The following is a 13272-nucleotide window of genomic DNA, read 5'->3' on the forward strand; positions in this document are numbered from 1 at the left end:
CCTCTCAAATACTGTACACTTTCAAGAGGAAGCAAAGGAGTATAAGTTTAATTCAAGTTCTTTACAATGACATCCTATTTTAACTTCACCAATATGTAGAACTGGGTGCTGCAGAGATGTGTGCCGATTCAAGAAGAGTACTACACTGGTAAGTTAAATACAGCTAATTATATGATAGCCAAAATCACCTTCACCACAGCTGCACGTTCGGTGCAATCTCTACTTTTCAGACACGTCCTAAATCACAATAGCAAAGTGTTCATCTCATTTTCTCTCTTTCCATATTCTGTTTCCAATTTCATGAGTAAAGCCTATGGCAGATGATCATTTCCTCAACAAGAATCACGAATGTACTTTAACAAAATAGAATAGGACGGACTGCAGCACAGTATATAATATGTACTGCAATAAAAAACTTGTCTAGTACATTCCGTCTGCCAATGAACAATACCAGCAGCTTCAAAGAGACTTACTTGCAAGGGAAGAGCTTGTTATCTCCATCAGTTTGGGAAGAGAGCGGAGGTGACCTCGGAAAGCTACTCCGGGGAATTCCTGCCCCAGCTTCACACGAGGACAGTTTACATTCTCAAGCATGAAGTCTCCCGGGCAAGCACCATCTTGTGACACGCGTACAGTTTTCCACATTCTTAGTTATCAAGTCTTTGGTCTTGGACAGTAGCTATGTGGTGTTAGTTTTCATCATGCAAGATTGTTTTGCAAGGAACATTTCTTAAAGAGGGAACTATATACTCTGCAACAGAGAATAATTTATTTGCCTTAGTCTCTAATTAATCTCAATTTTTGAGGCAGGCAAGCTATATTCCAAGTAGGTTAATGTTTCCTCTTCACTTGTTTCATTGCTTCTCAGTCTTCATTATCTTTCAGTAATAAAGGCATTTTATTTCTGAATGCTACCAGTTCTCTTCCAAACCAAATAATTCTATTTCTAGCCACCACAATTATACAGTTTATCTAAACATCATCACCATAGTCCCCTGAACTTTCTAGAGCTCCCCTACTCAGCTACGGACACAGGCCTGTAGAACAAGGTTCATCATCGTGTGGATCACCTGACTTCCACAAAACATCAAAGATGGTCTATGGAACAAAAGCTAAAAATCCTAAGTGTGCATACTCCCATACATGCAAACACACTAGCCCAGGAGACAGAATAAAAGCAATAAATGGATGTCCAAACTTCTGCCTAACTTTTATCTCATTGCCGAGAAAAAACACTGTGGCAAAACTGTAGCAGATATTCTACTGACTGGTTTTATTTTGTTCTTCTCCAAAAGGTTTATGTTGTCTTTACTTAAAAAAAAAAAAAAAAAAAAAAAAAATTAAGAACACAGAGGACAGTGTTCACGTTACTGCTTTCCTTCTGGAAGGGGATTAGGCCAGAGAGACACAGTTTCACTGCTTGAACACGCTGAATGCAAGTCTTTTGTGCAAGCCATTGTGTTTTCTTTAGTAACTCAGGGATGAAAACGAGACTTTAGAGAGAATTACAGACAAAACACATATATGAAAGTAACTATATAAGAAAGACAGATTAGCAAGGATAAATGAAAGCTGAACAATTAGGCACAGTGAGACTATCGTAAAGAAAGATCAGGAAGCTTCACAGTGATAAAGTCTACTCAGCCAGACTACTAAAAGAATAATCTTCCTTGTGAGAAGGTGGCAGGAATGGTTGCATGACTCGACCTGCCGAGGTTTTATTCTCCTCTATTGTGAGTTTCTGAACTCCCTTAAAGAAAACCACCACTCCCCTACTTCATCATGTTCAGTTAAATAAGTGGAAATTAGTACATCTTAAAACAACTTCAGATCTTTCCATTTGGACATGACTAACTCAGAGACGCTCATCTAGTTCTTATGGAGGCTCTATCCACCTAACAAGTTAAGGCATGCTGAAGGCACAGATGGACATAGTCTGACTAGCTTTAGTCTAGCCAGCACAGATAACACAAGAAGTGAAAAATATAGTAATGCTAATTAAGCTGCAGTAAGGCTTAAAACATTAAAAAAAAAAAGATTCCCAAGAGGGCTGAACTTTGATAACAAACTTATGCCTCTTTGCTTTTATAGACATATATCTGAGCTAATTAAATGCAAGTTGGTAGAGGCACATACACCATGCTCATAGGATCTCAAGAGGAATGCACAGACTCTCAGACATGCTTTGCTAGGCAGGCAAAGCTCCAGATATGGCTGTGACCTGTGATGATGGCATGTAGAGTTGCCATAATCCTCCCCGCCTGAAATATCAAGAGCTAAATGTTAACTGAAGGGCTAAATTTCTTCAAAGAATTTTAGCATGAATCAGAGTACAAATCAGAGTTAGAACTGAAATGCTAGGCTCGACAAAGAAAGAAACCCGTTGGTTTATTTACCTCTGTAACTGACAAACAGCAGGTATTTACTAGAAAACCAGCTCAAAGGACAGCCCAACACTCCTTCCCTCAATGTAATTTAATTTCTGGAGCAGCATAAGAGCTAATATCTCACTTGTAATTGTACTAAGCAAGTACAGACTCCTTTGTGTACAACACAGTAAAAAAAAAAATTGTAATGAAATAGACTGGATAGCAGCTAACACCACTTTTTTCTGTCATTCAGACATTATTTTATAAGCATCGCTGGCCACAAAGCCCGTGATAGCTAGGGACACAAACTGAGCCATTTTCATGCACAGATAACATCAAATAATTTTAGGCTTTTTTTTTAAAAAAAAAAAACAAAAAACCCACAATCATTCATATTTTTAATATTCTATCTACAAATAACACTAGAATCTAAGATTAGAAATTAGAGTTGATACCCAAGCAGTTGGTGTGGACTTCCTTTAACCTAATTTCAGCTATCTAAACAGCAGGTAGTTATATTCAACTAATCACATAGGCTAGCTTTTTACTCAGAAAGAGATGGCTCAATTAGCTGATCCCTGGAGTGCCTCTCCTGTACACGCATCTTGGCATGCTGCAAATTACTTCTAAAGAGAGCCTAACTTAAATTAAAACCTAATTTATATGTGGTTTAAGGTATGCAAAATTTATCCAACTTTGGAAGGCAAGTTAGTTCTGTTCTGATTTATTTATGCTTTTCCAGATTTTCATGTGTCAAGATATTTTGCAAATTTCTACACAACTGGTAATAAGGCCAGAATTCAGTTTTATTTTTTGACCACAAAAACAAAACAGGCTTGCTAAACCTACTCTTCTCACAAGACCTAGAAGCAAATGAATACAGCCAAGATAGGTATGCTACAGGAAAAAAAGTTAGAGGAACAATGGGATTGCTGCAAACAGAAATTATTTTCAGGTAGAATATTTCTTCCTTGCATACTCAGGTAATTTTATTAGTCACAACATTATTTTTGAAGACATTTGTTCACAGCCTTAAGGATGACGTTTTAATATAAAAAGCTGTCCATGTCCATTTTTATTACACTTTGAGGTTTTGGTTTGTTTGTTTCTATAAAAGAAACTGTTGTAACACAGTTCTTGAGAAAGCACTTTCCAGATGTTAACAATGATACTACTTTCCCAAGCACTTGTATTGTGAGATAAAACTTGGTTCCCTCCAAAAGGCTGTGCTATGTTCAGACAGCATTCTTCTCATTGTCCACCAGCAGTACAGTTTTGCAGAACTGAGTACTGTTGAAGAACAGAAAACCCTAAACAAGTTTCTTGGCCTTTCCTAGTTGTTCAAGAACCCCGGTATCTCCACATGACAGCAGCAAAGCATTCAGGAGTAGTGTTGAAGTATATCAAGAAACTGTCATATTAAGATAACCTAAGAAACATGTAGATGACAATTTGATTTCAAATACATTCTAAATCTGCTTATAAACTTTATTTATGTGGCTCTTCACCTGTGGCTGGGCTAAACAAAACTCTTATTCACTCTCAACTGTTATGAAACCTCTTCCTTGGTTCATTTGGGAATTATTCAATTTACAATTATATTTTTGCAGAGATCATTATATATAAATTTCATAAACAGAAATCAGATATTGCTTCTTTTCTTAAATTATTCGCTTTCAACTGCTTAGCAAAAATCTTAATGCAATGTCAGTAACAGTCCAAAGTAGAGATCTTATTTAAAAATAATTTTAAAAAGACAGCCTATTAGAAATGTTTGTTTCTCCATGGACAACACACAGCTAGCCAGAAACACAAAGCATTTCTAAAATGAAAATTCTGATTACAAACTCATTTATGGCAGCAGAACAGAGAGCTGGCATCACAAATCTGTTAATGAAGAATATTTATTTTCACTTCAGGTACAAAGTAGTCAATATTATCCAAAGCACTTTTTTCATGCAAAACCAGAAAGTGATGATTTAAGATTTAACTTTAACGTTTTTCAAAACTGAAAATGAGAATTTTGTTATTTTGCAGTAGTGAAAGATTCATAGTGACATTCCAAGCTCAGAAAAAAAAACAGTTCTCAAAATATTTTTAAAACTTTACTACGTTCTTGGGGGTGGAGGTGGGTGTTTTAGGTGGGTTTTTTTTTTATTAGGAGTATTATATGTGCATCAGAAATAGGAGAAACAGGAAATAAATAGCATTGCATTTAGTTAGATAAAACTCATTCACAGTACAAACTAGGCATCGGTAATGAAATAATTAACTGAAATCTGTTAATGCCAGTTCACTTAAGACCTTGGGCTACGAGGTCTTTTTCCCTGAAGCTGGCAGAAAGCACGAGCTGTGAATTCCAGGCTGACCCACTATTTTACGAAAATAAAGGCCAAAGTTGCACTAGATAACAACCCATGCAACAATAAGGCTGTATGAGAGGAACGAATAGCAGAATGAAAGGACAGATCTTTACCTGTATAGCTTTTAGGCAGCAAGGAGATCCTCTGTACTTTGAACACAGGCTCAAACTATCAGTTACACTGACGATGCTGAACTCACATGCCAGACCCAGACACATGCTTCCATCAGAAACTGCTGCTTAAGGCCGAACTATTGCCATTCATGGGTATTTTAAGAATGTTCATTCACCATTTTAAGATTAATACATAACATTATTTACTTCACTGTTAAATTGACACTATCATCAAAGTTTTGAGTTTATTGAATTTTACCCAACAAGTAAAGGTGTGCTTCTTAAAATTCATTACACACTACACTGCAGATACCATGTACATATTTATAATCAGCAACAGCTTTGGCATCTACAAAAGTGACACAAACAAAGCACAGTTTTACCAAAAAGTAAATTAAAAACCTGTATTGTTGATAATACATCAGTTCCTCTGAAACAGTTCAGAGTTCTAAAGACTGCATTTATTTTGTTCTGCATGAAAGAAACAGCCAAAGCTTTCCCAGACAACAACCTATGCAACAGTTAGGCTGCACGAGAGTACAAAACTAAGTGTACAATTAAGCACAGATCTTTGATTTATCCCTAGACAAGCGTGTGAAGTTACTATCAAACTTCTACTGTACTTTGCAAAACTAGATTACGAACAGCTTTACCAATCAAGTTGACTGGTACTACATAATTCAAAGGATTTAGCAATTTAATAATCCTGTGTTTCAGAAAGCACAATGATTTTATTCTTCAGTTAAGATACACTGATAGTTTCAGAACACTATAATCCTTTGTAGATATTAGTATCAACATGAAGCACTTACCCTTTAGCAATAGCTCTTTGCCATTTTCAGTAATTTGGTTTACCATTATTCTTCTTTCTGCTCTTAGTACGTGCTTTAGTAAATGCCTTCTCTGTGAAGTCCTGAGGATTGAACAAGTTTAATAATATCGTATTCCCAAAAGAACTTTTTTCTACCTCCTCTGACAAACTGATTGCTGGCTGCAATGTTGAACGGGACTGATCTCTCTCAGGAAGCAAAAGGGTTTCTTACAGAAAGCTAAGCCGACACGGATATAATCCTGGCATTATAATCCTTTCAACACTGAGAAAATATACAAATGTCAGGATCTTACTGAAAATGCTGTTTGTGAAATCCAAACCCAGCCACATTTAAGAGGCACATTGCCAGCTGTTTGCACACTTATTCAGGAAAGCGTGTGCCACAAATCTGCTGCTTGCTGAGTGTGGAATCAGACAGCGTTTTAAACCTGCTAATGCCACGAGAAGTATAGCTCTGTGACACTAGCCCTGCAGGCATTTCAGCTTTCAAGTGAAAACAGTGATGTATTTCTTTCCATCTTCAATACTTTTTGATACAATTACTCATTAATGGACGAATCATATGCAAGATCACAAAAAAAAAAAAAAAAAGCATCAGCATGATGAAATGGAGGTTTATATAAGATACATAAGTAAATACTAATTTCATGATTCTAAGCAGTTCATAATTACCAGAACCCACTCCATTCCGGTCATTCATAAGGAAGTCCTCTGGATACCAGCACACACCACACTGAGACTTACCTACGTTATACAGTAGGTGCAATGACCAAGAACACCTATGTAGTTAAAGATGCCAAGTCACTTTTGAGAAATTGGATTTAGGAACTTGCATCACTTAAGAGTTTTCGTAATATAACTTGTCATTGCCAGCTGAAAAAAACACTATAAAAACAACCTTTGTACTTCACTGTAATCCACTTCAGAGGTTCTTTCATGTGGAACGACTCCAAATCATTTCTCACGACTATCCTCCCTGAAACTCTGTCCCTTCACATGCATGAAGGCACCTCAGAGCACACCCTGTATCAAAATATAGGGAGAAGCATTCTAGCATTTTCCCTGCCTCAGGAAAAGCCTCTTATCTTGCTGTAAAATGTTCACACTTTCTCTGAGAGACAGCAACATACATCTATAAGACCAGCAGGCAGATTCCATGCGATATTCAATTCATCTTTCTCTCCGATACCAAATATGGAAAATTGTTTTCAGCCCTGTACCTGTTCAGCTGACCATGGCTGCGCAGTAAGAAAGATAAGAGAACAACAACAACAAAAAATCCAAACTCCGAAAAAAAACCCCACAATACACACCACAATTTCAGACATACCTGCTCCCTTCTCCAGCTCAACATGTGCCAAAGAAACAATTGTTTCAGGCACAACAAACAGGCACAAACCATGGAGTGAGAACCAGCAGATGGGAACAGTGACCACTAAGTCAATATTGCCACCAGCTCAGAAAACTTCCTACAGGGAACAAATGGAAATAGAGGAGATATGAGCCAGGGTGCTAAACATCTCCAGACATACAGAAAATAACAGAAAAAGGAGGTTTAATTACTTTGAAAATTTAAACATATGTACATTCTATGCATTACATACTATACAATGTACATTAACAGACACCTACTATCCATTCCTGGAAGACAGCAGAAAGACATGTGTAATCAGTTACAGCTTATTGTGATGCCCTGAATGTTTTATTAAGTTTTCAGTTAACTCATATAGAAAGTGCTGAATATCAGATTTTTCTTACATTTGAGAAGTACTTTGTTCCATGTGAAAACAAAGTGTGTGAGAGATTTTTTACCTAAGGAAAATAGAAAAGAAAAAAACCAAAAGACAGACAAAAAAGAGCTAAGCTTGTATATGATCCAAGGATAAAGAGCTGACCTTTCAGTGTGAAGCGCTACGAACAGCCAAAACTCACTGTAACCCCGGTCACAATACTTAAAGAAAGTAAAAGTCAGCATGAGACTTCTCCAAGCCAAGGCATTCACTCCATCCCACTGAACATTTTAGAGGGTGGAAAGCGCTCTGACATTGCACATGATAAGCAACAAACCACAGTACTTGTAAAATACATATATTCAAACACACTTTTTATAAAGAGCTCACAGGTCTTCCAAAATAGCACAAAATATTTCACACTGTGCAACACACAGCCCAGACCAAAACAAAGACATATCTGGAGAAGCCACAGTGGCTTTTATCATCATTTTACAAAAAGTTCATCAATTTGCAAGAGCATCAGCGCAAAATGAGTACAGCACATTAGCTTATGGAAACTCTTCAAGGAGCAATGGGCAACATTAGATCAATTGTCTCCTGCTCCACCAGTCAGGAATTAAATCAAGCACATGCAACAGAATCTAAGTCAGAAGACTTACTTTGGGCTTCTAGGGCAATGCAGGTCAGGGACATATAACGGTGAGCTTACTCCTGCTAAACACATTTCTACCAAAACACAAAGTCCAGAATACAGCATCTTAAAAGGGCAAAGGCAAAATATTGCAATTAAATTATTCTCTGTGTGCTGCCTTGAGTTACAGCTTTAAAGTTCCCTGCATTTATGTTAAGGACATCTTAACACAAGGCAGATAATCATCCCACTGTCTGGTTACACAGTATTGGGATTTACCAAACATAGCTCAACTATACCTCCTTTCATGTTTGGCTGCAATGTCCCTGAAATTAATCTCTGACATTGCCACCGCATTCTCTGGAACATACAGCCACATCAAACGTGAATGGTTTGTCTCTGCTTAGGCAAAGTAGCCAAGATATAAGTTATATCCACGTGGGAATTGAATTTGGATAAGTTTGGCAAGGGTTGGCTTGTGATGCTGTAAAAACAGCTGTGCCCTGGAGACCATGTCCCAGTACAGGGTGCAGAACACAAATATGAATCCAGGGAAAGGAAGGGATCCTGTTGGGGGGAGATGGACACGTGGTATTGCTGCTGAGCACTTCATATTGTAAAATCGCAGACTGGACAGTGAAAACCTTAGCAGAAGAAAGCTGAAAACATTCAGGAGCCGTAGGTTCTTAAATCAAACCTGCAAGACTATTAAAGAACCTCTACCTTTGCCCTTTGAATCAGCTCTGGATACAAATATCTAGTATAGCAAGTAGTAGTAAAAATAATGTCAGTTATATTATTTAGAAGTGGATCAGGAAGGCAAAGGTAGATGGCAGAGGAGAAACAGTAACATGCCATCCTCCATCAGAGACAGCAGCAGCTACACCGTCTTCTTGAATTACTCCGAGTCCTGACTCAGATCTGACCTCCTACATAGAAATTCAGAGGTGGACTTTGCACACAGTAACTAAGCTCGGGGCTGCTCAGCTTGCAAGCAGAGACAGGGTCATAACACAAAGTAGCATTGCTATAGATAATTTTATGAAACAAAATTATACTCCAGGGCATCAAAATTGTGTTTTACTGCAGCAATAGCAATTTAAAGTATGCAAGAGCAAGTCTCAACAAGTTTGCCCTCTTTAGGAGTTACTCTAACTCAGCAAGTGGGCAGCTTCTAATGGCACACCATAAAAATCCTTTTTTTCCCCTTTGACGTGGAAAGTGAAAGGCAAAGGTTTGGATGGTCTAACCTGCTTCACAATAAGGAGCTATCTGTAATGATTGAATGATGTTCTAAATCCCTCAGATAAACACAAGAAATTGCTGGCTACTGGTGGAAGATGAAAATGAAGGTTGGCAATTAGACTGTAGGAAAAAAACACACACGGTTTTGTTAAGGCATAATTAGCTTGAACCTATACATAGTACAGCATGCCTTTGCCCTAAACACAGAGCTCTGCATCATCTCTCCTCTCCCAGGATCTTGTTATACAATCTCTGCTACAGTTCCCTGCAAGCCAGCTTCCAACATCAGCTTACAGCTTTGATTCTAATTTTCAAAGTAATCGATGGACTACATCCTAACTATATGATAGACCACGTGTCAATCAATGAAAGAGTTGAGCTTCTAGGGCAACGCAGGTCACTCGGGTGGAGCGGGGAGAAGGGGGCAAATTAAACTGTGGGACAAACTTCCACGGGACATTAAGCAAACCCAGAATCTCAATACCTTTGGAAATGCTGCTAAGCCATGCCCTAAGCAAATGAGCTTCCCGGTCTCCTGTCAGAGCACTGTGACCACCAACACAAAGGTGGGATGATGACCGTCCCCTCACCAGTGCCAGCAGTCTCCTCCCTCACCCCTTGCCACAGCTGCCCAGCCCAGCCTGGCACCGGCCTCTCATCTTCCGCTCAGCAAAATGCCATTTCACTTACATTTCTGACAAGTCTTAGGCTGCCTCCAGTCAGTAAAGCACAGCTAACTTGGCAAAACTGCCAAGTTATCAACCTTCCCCATTCATCCATAAGCCAATTGAGTCAAAGCTCTTTCTGGGCAATTAGCACTTTATTCTGCACGTCGAACTCCACCTCTCTGTCCTACAGAGCAGAATGAAGATCAAAAGATGATTAAGAAAAAATTCCACCAAGTACCTTTAATAGCAACAAAGATTTTTGAAAAAAACTTATTCCCAGAACTGTTCTAACTTACACCTCTGTTGCTCAGACATGAATTAAGACTGCTGGAAAGTAAACAGCCGTCTTTTCCAGGCCAAACCTAATACCTACCACAAAATCTAAAGCCCTATTACATGACCTATTAGGAAAAAATGCTACTCCTTCAAGTCCAGTAACTTCTTTTTGTGGTTCAGAAGTGACAGTTTGAGACACAATGTTTTATTTAAAATAAGAGTCCCTGAGGACAAATAGGCAGTAGACAGACTACAAACATAACCTCCGGATAGGTGTGCAGAGGATGGCAGAAGAAAGGGGACCTGTACCACATAACAGCATACAAAATGCTATCATATCCAAAATCCAGAGAAGTTTACCCTACATGCATTATAAGAGCTGTATTTTTCCTGGTCATGTAGACTTTTTATATTTAAAGACAGAACGTATTAAATGTATGTCAAATATTTGATTTTGCTAAAAGACTAATATTTTTTGTGTATGGTATTTCGTTATTTTGCTTGCTTATTTGCTTAGCATTCACTACAGCAGCCACTGTGAAAGATGCAGTTCTCCATGCATGACAAAATCCAAGTATACTGAAAGAAACCACCCAAAGCAGCTCAACGGAAAGAACAAGAACAGTACTCCTCATTGCTAAGGGATCACTTGGCATCATTTGAACAGAAGCCTATTGAAAACTAGTAATTAAGAAAGAGGTTTTACTAAACCAAACAACAAAAAAATACTGAAACTTTATCTGTGAGAATAAAAATCAGCTTAGTACAATTAAGAGATTTAAAATTTCCTATTCAAAGGTTACTGAAGACAACGGAAACATCCCTAAAATGTAATTCCAATAAGCTTTAGACCATGTCTTAAAATGGTGCATTTTTTTCTCCATAGTTCAGATCACAGATCACAATATTTAAAGAAAAACCTTGAACCAACAGGTTGAAGACACAAACCCTTTGATCAAATAAATCTTGCTCCCACATATTGGTGATAATAGCAATTTTTCTGTAATATGAATCAGTCTGCACATTAAATTATTTGTTACATCACAGTCAAGAACAGGTGTAAATCTTTAACTTGGTTTTGGAAGGGGAAACTCACCAAATGCAGCTTTTCTCTCCCTGTGGCACTGGGTGTCCCCCATTCTGTTACATGCACTTAATAAGAAAGCAGTGATCACTAAGTTTGATCTCCCTCAAGGTTGTTGTTGCTCTTTAACTTCAGCGAACAGCATTTATTACGTTTGGCTACATTTCCTAGTCAATGAGGCTGCAAAGTACCTTAATCTCCATTCTACACAGAACTTTAGAGCAAAAGGCAAATTTAAACTTTACATTAAAGAGCATGCAAAAATGTATTCTTTAATTTTGCTGCAGTGGGGAAAAGAAAGGAAACGTCACTGTTTTCTTTAAGGAAGTGAAACACTGAAGAAATTTGCAAGGGCAAATTGAATAACACACACAGATCAATTTTATACATGAGAAATATGTACTACAAACACAATATAAGAAACCCAAAAATTTATTTGAATTTGTTTAGAAAAGTTCAGAGACTGAATAAAAGACATAGCTTCAGCATGTAAAAAAAAATCCCCAAACTTAGCCTCAACTGAAGTTTGAAATGAGCACTTAGCAAGTCAAAAGGAGCAAGCATTTGCAGGCAGAATTAGATGGCAAAATCCATGTCTTTTCATGCACAATTGCTAAGCCTTCTAATACAGGTGTTCTCCAAAACACAAAAAATCAGCAGCTACAAAAGACCAGCAGCAGGTTCTTGGTTTGGTTTGTTTTTTAATCTTCTCTTAATTTTTTGCAACATACAGACCCACACATACACAGTTACGGGAGTTGCCTTCAAATCACTCAGATGTATCACAAAGATCCTTCCCAGAGCTTTTCCAAATAACTGAAATACCAGAGAACCCACAAAAAGGCCCATGTTTTTCTATATTTAGCTAAGTGTCCTGGCCGCCAGCAGTTGGCACCGAGATCCCCTTGGTACCGGACAGCTGCAGCCTCTCTAGTTGTGTCTTAATGACCGCACAAATTAGAAGAGTATGAGAGACATGCTTGGCAAAAGTAACAGTTTATGCAGTAATATGAACTTGTTTCTTTTCCTAGACAAGCATTTTTATAGATGAATTAAACCTTACAACACTGCACGCTGCTAAAAGAAACCTGAGGTATCCACCATGGACTCCACTAAAACAAGTTTCTCAGAGAAATTCCTTTGCTTACAGGCTACAAAGAAAGTATATACCATCTCCTTCACCCACCCAAGTATTATAAACAGCTAATCATGTCACAAAGCACTTCTACACTCTCATTTTTCACATATTGCACTCTTATCTTTCCTTATCTGAAGCAAGAGTCCACTTACCTATGCACACGTATTGTTGAAAAAAGTATTCTGGAGTTTGGCACTGCTACCAGTGCTGTGCTAATTGCCGACTGCACAAACAGAAAAAAAAAAAAAACCCAGGACTTCACAAGGATGACCCTGCTGCTAAGACCTCTTTCAGGATCTGCAATTCAAATTATAACTATTGCTGTGTATCCTACGAGTATCTCACAAGTATCCTTTATAGAACAGGAACAAATATTGACATATTTAGCACTGACAGAACACCTTTAATATCTCCAAATTTACACATTAAACTTTACAGAGAGGAAAAACAGATGCCAAGCTTAACAGAACAGAAAAAAAAACCCTTCCTCATCAAAATGCAATTAAATTGAAGAAGATGCAGTCTCCGTATCATTTTCAGCAAGACAACAGTAAACAAATCACCAGAAGAGACAGTTCACTGACATCACTGTATTTCTATTCTAAGGTTACTTTCTTTCCTCCCAAATTTCCTCCCAACAATTCAGAGCTTCTGCCTCAACTCCTCCCCAGGCTCCCTCCTCCATGACTTCTTTCTGCAGCTTTGAGGCAACATGAAAAATGCTGAAGATGCACGTGCTACAGAAACTATGCAAAAATACCCTGCTATGACTACTGTAACAGCACCATTTACCCACAATGCTGTTAGCAGAAGTTCTTGA

The 13272-nt window shown here is 38.0% G+C and overlaps 1 protein-coding gene across 1 annotated transcript in view; it reads right to left on the bottom strand.

Annotated features, from left to right (window-relative positions):
- The window catches only part of SLC12A4 (solute carrier family 12 (potassium/chloride transporter), member 4), a 34075-nt gene extending 33430 nt beyond the window's left edge, over positions 1–645 (bottom strand). Inside the window, exon 1 of the mRNA XM_009579824.1 lies at positions 474–645. Within this exon, the coding sequence (XP_009578119.1) occupies positions 474–645 (172 nt within the window). The remainder of the gene's footprint in view (positions 1–473) is intronic.
- Positions 646–13272: the final 12627 nt, after the last annotated feature.

This window comes from Fulmarus glacialis, unplaced genomic scaffold (genome assembly GCF_000690835.1).
Source record: "Fulmarus glacialis isolate BGI_N327 unplaced genomic scaffold, ASM69083v1 scaffold22236, whole genome shotgun sequence".
NCBI lineage: Eukaryota > Metazoa > Chordata > Aves > Procellariiformes > Procellariidae > Fulmarus > Fulmarus glacialis.